The sequence below is a fragment of the Cryptomeria japonica genome, chromosome 5, assembly GCF_030272615.1.
Source record: "Cryptomeria japonica chromosome 5, Sugi_1.0, whole genome shotgun sequence".
NCBI lineage: Eukaryota > Viridiplantae > Streptophyta > Pinopsida > Cupressales > Cupressaceae > Cryptomeria > Cryptomeria japonica.
The window spans coordinates 207,803,080-207,815,381 of record NC_081409.1 but is presented as its reverse complement, the minus strand read 5'-3'; the positions used below and the strand labels follow the sequence as shown (position 1 = coordinate 207,815,381).

Genomic DNA, 12,302 nt, shown 5'->3' with positions numbered 1-12,302 from the left:
AGTTGAAATTTTAAGTTTGTAAGGTTTGGAGGTTCGAAAAACTTAACATGATGTATGTAAGTTTGTAAAAGTAGCATTGAAGGTTTAAAAAACAATGGAACTCGAAAGCATTTGCAAGTATGTTCTCTTTCTATTCCTCATCCTTCCTCCTCCTTCGTTTTCTTTCACCTCTCCTCAACTTTTTGTTTTGTTAAACTTCTTTCTTACTTGCAAAATCAAAAAATTGATAAAGCAAATGAAATCAATAAAATTATAGTGGGGTACGGCAAGTAGAAGTAAATAATATGTTATTTATGTTGGAAGGACCAAAAGTGTTTAAGATATTTTTAATTTTTTTTATAGGTAAAATTTTTATTTGTTGTTCGTGTATTAAATTTAACAGTCCAGGGGGAATTGGTATCAGTGCATCCCCAGGATGTTATAGGGGTGTCTGAGATGCCCTTGCATCCTCCTGGTGTCCCCCTCTATGTAAAATTCCAAGGAGATTTCCCCATGGTGAGGGAGTGTCCCTGAGATGTCACTAGAATTTCTAAGAATAGAGACAGCTGGGTACATTCTGTATGCATTTGACCCTGTCCTCACGTCCCAAAACATTCTAAAACCCCCAAGGAAGACACATATTAAGTTGATTTTAGGATGAGATTAAATTTTAATATACTTTTATTTGAAGTTTACTATTCATCACTATTGATAGCAAGTCTAAATTTTTTAGTTTATTAGTAACGAAATGCCTACCTTTTTCATACTGACCCAACTAATATATTTCTATTTCTGTTGATATATGCATATTAAATTTAGGACCTTTGTGGACTAATGCACTTCTTTTTTGGACTCGCATCTAATCTAAATCCATTTCTCATTGGGTACCCATTGTCATAGTTCTTCTCGTAAAATGATAAACCAGAGTGTTTGAAGACAAGGATTTCACAAGAAAGTTAAACTAAAAATGATATTATTGCAAGAAAAATACTGTTTGTGACTTTGAACCAGTTTACATTAATTTTCATATCTAAGACAAGACATTGAGAAATAACAAAATATACTCCTCAATTATAGAAAGCAGCCCACCAATTTTGTTTTTTAAGTCCCATTTGTTATCCCAATAGTTTTCTGTTTTATGCATCAAGCACTTCAAAAACTTCTTTAGAATCTTATTTCATTTATTGTCCAAATCCAATTATTTCCTCTTTCCACCCCACCATACTCAAGCATGATTGTATTAGGTTCTTTGTTTATTTAAGGTCTTGAGACAAATTTCTCTTAACCTGTCTTATCTTGTTATACTCTCAAACATTGAGAACCTTGTTTCTTCTTCTCAACTTTCAGAGAGATCCTATCAGACCTTTATGCTCTTGTTTATCTTCTAACTTGAATTTCCCATCTCAATTTATTGTTGAAGCTAAATTCAAATGAGAATCGTTATATTGTTGGGTGTAAGGAAAGTAAGTGTTGAACACTCCGCAACTTGCTAGAGTTTCACAGAGTTTTGTGCCTTCCCTGTGACACTGCAGATCTGAACCTTTATGTGATTATTGCAAGTTTTCTTGATAATAAAGCAAATAGGCAGGTTCGCCACCATCATCAAGAAAGGCAACCAAATCAAAAACTACTGGAGCTGTAAGCACTCCTCTCTATGTCCAGTTTTGTAATAATTGCAACAGGTACATTCATTCATAAAAGAAGTTTTGTAGGATATTAAGTTCCAGAAGAAGAATAAACAAAAAGGAATTACAGAAAGGCAAAATAAATTAATCAAACTAAGGAAAGCAATTACTTTATCACCAATCTCAGAGACGCTTATCAACGAAAATGCAGCAGTAAAGCCTGATTTTGAAATTGTAGCCATGAGGGCCGATGGACCTCCACGAACAAGAGTAACTACAGCAGCTACTGCAATGCCTATAACCATCACAACTGAAACTGAACGAATGAAGTGCATTCTCCCAGTCTGTTTTTCACTGTTACAAACTCAAGAAATAAATGTAGTGTTCCAAGACAAGCAAGTGAAAGCAAAATCAATTTGAAATTTTGAACAGCAGCAAAAATTAGTCAAACCTCACAGCAAAACAAACTTAATGAAAGCAACCAGTGCGAATGCATAACTGCACAGCAGTTTGCTTTAAATAAGAATTGTATTAACCAATCAGAAAATCTAGGATGATATGCATTCAGTCATTTCTTCATATAAGTAGTAGATGCAATATCAAAACAAAGTTTGATTGTCATTCAAGCTTGTTGAAACTAGACTAATTCTCTACTGGTGTTCTGAAACTGCTGAAATTTGCATTTTAACATTCTCATACTTGCAAGAACTTGTATCTGTAAAATCGCATTCTAACAATAAAACCTGTCGTGTACACCTCTTGTATATGTTTAAAGTGAGTGATCAAATTCATAGTAGCAAAAATATTTCTTGGTATTAGATCAAATAGTTGTATAGTGAGGTCAAAGACATCCAAAATATTCAGCACCGACCACCATATATCACAAGGCATATTTAGAATATCTCAAAATTGGAGCTGTTCAAGGCAAGTGAAACAATAAGATTTATTAAAAAAATATAGTTAAATATTTATGTTTCATCTTAGTAATTTAATTTATTTTTAAAGTTTAGTTTATGTTTTCTTCTTTAAGAAGTTAAGAATCTTTATTTCTTTATATTTACATTTTTAATTCTATTGAATAGGTTTTTAAGACCTGTTTTGGCTCTAGCACAATTGTCTTAATACAACTTGTAAAAGTTCAAGAGACTCTCTAACATGGTCATCAACCGAAATTTGGTCCCTATGGAGGCAATCTAGCACTGTAAGGGCAGCAAATATTAAGCAAGTGATCCTATATGACACTTGGTACAATCATGTCGAATATCTTAATTTCACCAAGCCCATATTGAGTATGATCCATTATGCGAACATGGATAGGCCTTGTTTGGAAGAGATATGATACCATTGACTCAATGATTCAGAAGATGCAAGCCATCATAAATACAAAAGAGCAAGATCCTAAAGAAACTATTTTTAAATAACTACACAAAATTATTGAAAAAGATGAGATAAAATGACCACCCCACTACATTTTCTTACCTTGTGTTGAGTTCCAAATATTATTGTATTTGGGTCCTTTCTATGTCGACAAGGACTGCACCCAATAGAGATATTGAAGTCAGCCAAAGGTACAAGAAGCACTTCGTAGACTCTTCATTCATCCAAACATGTGGGTCCAATTAGACTCAAGTTCATGGATTTTGTACCTTCTGATTACTTTAGTATTGATTCTCTTCAAGTATAAGGTTAATGCTCACAATTGATGGCACTTCCATGACCAATCAAAATTTTATCATGAGTTTTATTTTTAAAATTGTTTCATTTGTAAGTTAAATTTTAATATTATACTTATAGCTCTAACTCTCTAATTGTGTCTTAATAGGTTGCTAGTTCAACTACATCCAAGAGGCAATGGAACAAATATTCCTTCACAAACTCAATAAAGCGTAATCAACTACACTCAAAAAAAGTAGAGGACTTAGTGTATGTGCATTCCAACTTGTGTCTCCTTTCAAACAAAGAAAGTGGCTACAAAGAGACACAAAGGAGTAGGGTATCTAGATAGAGCATATTAAATTGAATACTACCACTTCTCACCTTCTTGTGCTTGAGGTTGAGGACGATCCAACTAGCGAGCATGAGAGTATTGTTGTGACGTTTTCACACATTGCCCCATTGCAAATGGGGACCCCCCAATTTTTGCTTTTAGGGTAGTTGTTTTGCTTAGTCATCTTTAGCTTAGCAATAGTTCAAGTCTTCAACCTTTGCATATGAGAGGGTTCGGTTTGATCAGCCTGAAATGGAGTGGGTCCTAGGAGTGCAAGATTTGTCTTTGGGGTATGTTTGAGTCAAATGGCGTTGTCAACATGGTGAAAGTTGCTCAATGTTGGGGGGCTTGTCAATGTCATCAAAGTTGCAATGTTGTCAAAGATGCAAAAAAAGTTGCAAAACTGTCGTCAAGGCAAATTGTTAAAATGCAAGTTCAAATTTGGAGTGGAAAATTAACTTGCAATTTCATAAGGAATTGCAAGTATTTCATACAAGTCTTGCTTTACAATGTTGAAAACAGACACTTAATTGTCAAAATGTGAAATGTTGTCAATTTGCTGTCAAAAGGGTAAAGTGCTAAAATTGACAGGTGTAGCATTGAAAATGTTGTTGGAAATGTCAAGGTTATCAAGTTTTGAGAATGTTGCATTGTTTGTCTAAGTGATTGAGCAACCTAGAGGGTTTCGCACTAAAATGAAGCAAGTTAAGTGTTGAATCAAAGTCTGCCCTCGTTTAATGAAAAATGAAAAAACTGTGAAACTTCAAAAAAAATTGATCTTGTTAAGTGTGCTAATCTTCATTAAATTTTGCCCTTGCAAAAATTGTTAAAGTGATCTAAACTCCAATTCAAAGATGTCAAAATTATTATAGGGACATAATTGGTAAAACATTATTGTTGTATTTACGAATGATCATGAAGACCATTATAAAAAATTACAAAGAAATACAAAATAGAAAGTTTCTAATAAGAAACTAAAATTACAATATATTACATTATTGAGCATTAATAACTTAGGAAAATATAATATTAATACCCTCCCTTAATGCTCAATCTATCAACTACACCAACAGACCCCCTAAATTTTACAATCTTAACTAGACTGAGGGGCTTGGTGAGAATATCAGCTTGCTGCTCTGCTGTAGGAACATACAACAACTCAATGGATCCGTCTTCAACCAACTGTCGAATGTAATGACAATGAAGCTCTACATGTTTGGTTCTTTCATGGAAGACTCGATTCTTGGCAAGTTTGAGAACTCCCTGATTGTCAGAGAACAAGGGAGTCGGACCTACTTGAGATATTTGCATATCCACAAGCATCCAACGAAGCCAAACTGCCTCACAAGCTGCCTTAATTGCTCCCCAATATTTTCTTCTGTCGAGGAGAGAGCCACTACCTACTGCTTCTTACTAGTCCAAGTGACTGCATCGGATCCCAAACTAAACACATATCCAGAGGTTGATTTCCTGTCATCAACCGTTCCTACCCAATCTGAATATGTGAACCCACTAAGTCTAGGATCATGACTCCTAGTGTAAAGAAGTCCATAATCAGAGGTATCTTTCACATAACGCAGCACACGCTTCGCTGCTACCCAATGATCAGCCTTGGGGGCTGTCATGAAGCGTGAAATGTAGCTCACTACAAAACTGAGATCGAGTCTAGTAGCAGTAAGGTAGATGAGACTGCCCACTAGTTGCTTGAATTGTGTTTAATCTATAGGAGGATCAGCCTGCCAAACCTCAACACCTAAACAATAATGGAGAAGCCCCAAATCTGTCATATCAAAATCCTTGCACAGATCTTGTTTGATTTCTGCAGTCAAATGTGCTAAACTGCCAGTAAAGATTAAGTCATCCACATAGACAACAAGAAAGAGAATATCATCACTAGTGTGTTTGATATACAGATTACTGTCTAAAGGGCAACGCTGAAAACCATGAGCAACCAAAGTACTGATCAATCTTAATGTACCACGCTCAAGGTGCTTGTTTAAGTTCATAGAGTGCTTTAACAAGTCTACATACTTGATGTTTTTTGCCGACAACCTTGAAACCAGGAGGCTCCGTCCTATAGACTTCTTCCTGCAATTCACCGTTGAGGAAGGCACTCTTAACATCCATCTGATGGACTTTCCATCGAAACTAAGCTGCAATAGTGAGAAGAAGACAAATGGTACTCATCTTGGCAGTAGAAGCAAATGTCTCCTCATAATCAATGCCCTCCTGCTATGTGAATCCTCGAGCAACTAATTTGGCCTTGTATTTATCTAAGGTACCATCTGCATGATACTTGACCTTATAGACCCATTTGCAGCTAATGGGTTTCCTCCCTGGAGGAAGATCAGAGAGAACCCAAGTGTTGTTCTTCAGAAGGCTTTAGTATTCTGCATCCATTGCATGTTCCCACTTTGGAACCCCTTTTGCTTTGGTATAAGTCTAAGGCTCTTAAATGCTATGAATGTTGGCCATGAGATCAAAGTTAACTGTATTTTGCTGCTTGCCCTTATTTCTGGAAGATCTACCCTCAATGAGCTCATCAGGACAAAGATAACTGATGGTCTTAGCCCACCACTTAGGCCGGAGAGTAGATGTGCCAACATCAGATGGAGGAGGAATAGCAGGAACTGGAGGTGGAAGAGGATCTAGAACAGGTGGAAGATTAGCATCATCCGGAGGAAATTCATGTAGTGCATCATCAAATACAGAATCTGCATCATCCCTCCCATTAGATGAACCAAATGGAAGACGGACACCTAAATCAGAAGCCTTCAAAGGCTAATCCTCAGAATTTTGCTCAGACAATGAAAGTTGAAATGGTCCTCGATCTTCATCAAAGACAACATCGCGACTGAAGATGAGACGATCAATGTCTACATCAATTAGCCGGTAAGCCTTATGGTTGTCACTGTATCCTATAAACATGAGCTTCTGACTCTTGGAATCCAACTTAGAGTGCTTGGCATCTGGAATCCAAACATATGCAAGAGAGCCAAAAACTTTCAAATGGCTGATCCTGGGTTTGCGACCAGTCCAGGCTTCCTCAGGAGTCTTCCCTTTAACAACATGAGTGGGAAGCCTATTAAGGAGATAGACTGCAGTAAACACTGCTTCTACCCAATACTTCTTAGGAACATTTTTGTGTTCCAACATAGACCTAGCCATTTCTGTAACAATCGGTTACGACATTCTACAATGTCGTTCTGCTGAGGAGTGTATGGTGTGGTTAACTGACGTTTATGCCATGTGTATCACAGAAAGTGGAGAAAGTAGTAGAACAAAACTCCCCCCCATTATCAGACCTAAGAGTAATAATAGAACAACCAGACTCTTTCTACCAAGGCCTTAAATTTCTGAAATACAGGAAACACATCTGATTTATATCTAAGAAAGTACACCCACATCTTACGACTGTAATCATCAACAAAAAGTGAGAAATACCTGCACCCAATAACAGAAGTAGTATTCATTGGACGACATACATCAGCGTGGACCAACTGTAGTACCTTAGATGCTCGCCAGGAGTCACCATCCTTGAACGGTGTCCTATGCTACTTCTCAGCCTAACAAGTGTCACAAACTCGTTGATTCTGAGTTTGAATTTCAGGTAAGCCATGTACTAAATCTTCTCGAACAAGCTGAGCAAGATAATGAATGTTCAGGTGATCATATCGTTGATGTCATAGACAGGAGATAGAGGAGGATTTTGCTGCGAAGGCATGCTCAAGAGAATCACCTGTATCCACAAGTCTATAAAGACCATGATCCTCAATACCAACAGCAACTATAGTGCGTGTTGCACGATCAACAATAGAACACTCATGTGCACCAAAGATCACATCAAACTGAGGAGAATGTCGCAAAATCTGAGGTAACTGGTCATCTGTGACAGAGAGCTTGAGAAGCATAACAGCCTCTCGATTCTGGTCATCAAACTTGTCCTGATCTGATCCAGCTGTGGTAGGACGAGATTTTGTTCCCAAAACAAGATCATCACGGCGACGATATTCAAAAATAGTCAGCACGCGCTGCTTCCAAGTGTTATAATTCTTGCCATTAAATTGTTGAATGCCTTCCAACATCAAGTTGGTCAATGATGCCATCTTGCACGTTTCCCAATGCACGAAAAAAGAAAATCAGAGAAGAGGCAATAGCACGAAAAAAAAAAAATTTAAGCACAAATCCCAATGCAAAAAACAGAGGCAGATACAGGCTAAGTCACCAAGTTCAGCCGAATTTCATCCTTAAAGTTCGAAATTCGCCGAACTTCAAAAAAAAAAAAAATTCATTGAAATTTGCCGAACTTCAAAAAACTTTTTTTTTTTTTTCTTTATAAATTTTTGGCTTTCTTCTTTTGTTAATATTTTTTAAACACATCTTTAGTCTGTCGTGAGTCGTGGCCTGCAGGAGAAGTAGTCGTAGACCCGTGATAGTCGTAGCCTGCAAGAGTAGTTCTTCGTGCTGAACATACACAGGGCTCCCGAATATCCTTAGGTGGCTAATGTCAGGTTTGATTCTTGTAAAGGCTTCTTCAGGGGTTACATTCTTTAGAGCACGATGAGGACACCTATTCTGAATGTAAACTATTGTTTTGGATGCCTCCGCCCATAGGAAAGGTTGCAGGTCTTGCTCATGAATCATGGCTCTTGCAGCTTCAACAATGGTCCTGTTCTTTCTTTCAGCAACTCCATTTTGCTGGGGATTGTAGGAAACACAGAACTCCCTCTTAATTCCTGTCTCAATACAGATTCATAAAAACTACCTAAGGTGTATTCACCTCCATTGTCAGACCTTAAACATTTAATTCGATTTCCAGTAGAGTTTTCAACCAAGGCTTTGAATTCTTTAAATTTGTTTAGGACTTCTTCAGACTCTTTAGATTTAAGAAGTAAATCCAAGTTTTCCTAGAGAAATCATCTATGAAGATAACATAATAAAGGAAACCGCTAGGAGATGCTACAGACATGTGACCACATAGATCTGAATGAATAAGTTCTAACCTTTCTTTAGCCCTACTATCACTTTTATGAAAAGGGTTCTTCACATTCTTACCCATTGCACAACCTTTACAAGCATCATCAAGGGATAAACTAAGTTTAGGCATACCTTTAACCATTTTACCAAGAGTGGGCAGAGCTTGAAAGTGTAGATGTCCAAGTCTTCTATGCCATAGCTCGCATGATTCAAGGGTCTCATGAATGAGAGCTTGAATTGGGTTAGCTGCAAACTTATATAAACTATCATATCTATTTCCAATAACACGAGCAGATTTGAAGTTAGATTTCTTCGACCAAGCAAGTACTTTCCCTTCAGAAAATGTTATTTGTAAACCCTTATCTTCTAAAGCAGAAATGGAAATAAGATTTCTTTTAATACCAGGTACAAAAAGGATATCATAGAGTTGTAAGGAAATACCAGAATCTAGTTTTAAAGAGGTAGTGCCAGAACCTTTTACCGAGTATCGAGCATCATCACCGATTACCACATGAAGGTTGGTATCCTTTTCTGTCAAATCTGAAAGATGCTCACGAAAACCTGAGATTTGTCTGGAGGCACCACTGTCAATTATCCAAGCATCACTATCCATAGGAACATTGCTTGATAGAGCAGAGATAAGAAGATAGTCCTCATTTTGTTCAGCAACTTCATTTTAAGTTGACTTCTCTTTCCTTAGGATCATTCTGACAATCTCTAGCATAGTGACCATACTTATCACATCTGAAACAACGAATGTGGGAGGAATCTCTTGACGTTTTCCTTGGATCATAAGAGGAGGATCTAAAATCTTTGCTTCTCTTTTCTTTCTTCCAATGCCCACCTTTCCTAGACTTAGTTATGAGAACATGATTATCATCTTTGTGAGAGTTCTTGAGTTTTCCTCTTACCTCAATTCGAGATTCCTCTTCAATGCAATCAGATTGAAGATGCTCAAAGTTGGGACGATCAGCTCTTCCACCAATGCTACGAATGAATAGTTCCCATTCATCAAGTAGACCATTTAATGCAATCATGACAAGATCTTTATCTGAAATTTGGCAATCAAGGGTACTTAGCTTGTCCTTTAGTTCATTGATCTTCATGAAGTAGGCCATGATTGAGTCTTCTTTCATTTTGATGTGAAGTAGTTGCTGCCTTAGAGCAAGAGCCCTGCTGAGGTTGTTGACTTCATACATCCCTTCTAGGTGTTTGATCATTTCCCTAGCAGAAGCAAATTTTGATATGACAGTGACAAGATGATTCTTGACAAATTCAATTATGATCTTCCTAGCCTTGAGGGAGTCTTTTTTGAATTGCTTCAGTTCTTCAGCATCTTCAGGAGGGGACAGCCTTTCTTCTTCTACGAATTTAAGTAGTTCATTCTCTTCAAGAATCAATAGAATACGAGCTTTCCAAGCAGCAAAATCAAGGGCTCCATCAAGTCTGTCTTCAGCCCTCAAACCTGACATTTTAATCTGAAAACAAACAGCAACTAAATGCAACAAATGATATACTGAAATCTGAAGTTAGTAACACCTTAGCTTTGATACTATGTTAAATTTTGTAACCCAGATTAGTAATCAGATTATCAGTATTTAATTGTTTGCTAATATTAAGTAAAGTAAATGACAAAATGAAAGTAAGTGCATAAGAGACAAACATAAATACCCTAGGAAAACCTCCAAGGAGGACAAACCCAGCACTAATGACCCACAAGTCAGATTATGTATTCAATCTGAATTGTACCAATACAATACTTAGCTGAAACCTTCAACCTCTTATCAGATCTGCACCTTTTAATGGTCAGATCTGCCCTTCTAATTACTCCAAGTCTGCATTAAATCTGCTCTTTTAACAGAAATCTGGAACATCAAATGCCTTTGACCTTCTTGGATAAGTTCGCCCAATTTACTTCTCAATTTCGCACACTTAGTTGGAGAAGTATTTCGCTTTGCAAGAGGAAAATAAGATTGTGTATTTGTGTTTGGTAAATGATCATTATTTATATGATCATTTAACCCACATAACCTCTAAGTCGGCTTTGTTTTACATATTCATTTTGGCGCCAAGTTATTAATGTGGCGTGGTAAATAGGGCTAGTCTTTGTTTAGAGGCACGTTAACCTTTTAGGGCCGGTCCTCCACGTTATACTTAAGGGAAGGGTTTTGGATGTTGCCTTAGGGCAATCTGAACCCTCTTTCCTAGTTACAAACAACACCTATTCAAGGTAAGATGCAATTAGGGCCGACCTGGGGTGTACAAGGTAGGTTTTCCATCCAAACCATATGCAAGGGCAAATCATTAAGATGGCTGACCAGATTGAGTGGTGAGTGCAATTTCAAATGGAAAGAAAGACAATTCACAACGAAAACAAATTGAAAAGAACACAGGCCGACTTATCATTTACAAAATGCAAGTGTTTGAGGAATGAGTGGTGAGTGCAATTTCAAATGGAAAGAAAGACAATTCACAACGAAAACAAATTGAAAAGAACCCAGGCCGACTTATCCTTTACAAAATGCAAGTGTTTGAGGAATCCTATAAAGAGAGAGCATGAAGATTATTTCTACCATCTACATTTCAAATCAACAATCAACAATTATTAGGGCAGAGGTGCGATTTACAGCCTGAAGGAAAGTAAGCCCATGGACAAGTAGGAGTGATTCCCACAAAAAAAAATCAAAGACAAATCAGACTCAAAGAAAGGAAGCAATCAGACCAGAAGCGAAGAAGCAGACCTGGAACCATGCATTTCCCAATCTCAAAAAAAACATTAATCATAAGAAGATCAAACATTTCCAGGTCTATGAAGGATCATTTCCATATCTTAAAGAGTTTATAAGCGAATCTGCAATACAAAGGCAGACCTAATGCGAATTAGGAGCAGAGCAGACCTACAGCGAATTAGGGACAGGTCTGATCAAGATCAGATTTCAAAGTTGACATTGAAGGAAACAAGATAGGAGGAAATGGTTATGAGAGAGAAAGCTAGTAATTTAATTATAAATCTGAGCAATTCCCTCACGAGCTTGATGCATTTCAAAGACCTAAAATATTGTTTTCAGATTTAAATCCTTTTCAAAGTTTTTCATAATGAATTTAGAGTGCAAGGTTAATCTTTTGATTTCCCTATCATAATTTGTTTGCATTGACAATCATGATTCATAAGTGTTTGTTCTTTTTCAGGAATCATTACAAGGGAGATAAGAATGAAATGATGCAGGGAGTTGCTTTGCAATGAGGAATTCCACAAAGGCATCAAAGAGGCAAATGCAACATGAGGATGAAGCTCACTAAGGGATGCAGTGTCAAGATTCATTCACATGAAGAGAGAAGACTTCACAAGAATGTGTAAGGAGTCACAATGAAGAGCATCACGGCACCAAGTTTATCAAACATGGAAAATGAACATCAGGACTTCGAGTAAAACGGGGATCACACTTACCCCTCACACTTCCAACATTGCAATACAAAGGGGAGACAAGTCCAAGGATCTTCAAAATGAGAGTTCAATGAGGAAAAACATAAGACAATCTCCGGAAATCCAATAATCAAGGCTAGTACAACAATGAAGATACTTCCTACGTCATACACAAGGATGATCAAGCATGAACCAAATGAAGGAGTTCAAGTCAAGTGTACGAGGGTCAGAAACAAGCATCATCAGGATGAAGTGCATCTCAAGGATAAAATTCCCAAGTTATAAAAAGATGAAATTGTGCAAAAGTGAT

General features: G+C 37.1%; 1 protein-coding gene across 2 annotated transcripts in view; it reads right to left on the bottom strand.

Annotated features, from left to right (window-relative positions):
* The window catches only part of LOC131054615 (protein PAM71-homolog, chloroplastic), a 144,514-nt gene that overhangs the window by 111,883 nt on the left and 20,329 nt on the right, over positions 1-12,302 (bottom strand). For both annotated transcript variants that reach the window (XM_057989159.2, XM_057989160.2), the window contains exon 3: positions 1,775-1,958. In XM_057989159.2, coding sequence (XP_057845142.2) covers positions 1,775-1,958 — 184 coding nt within the window. The remainder of the gene's footprint in view (positions 1-1,774; positions 1,959-12,302) is intronic.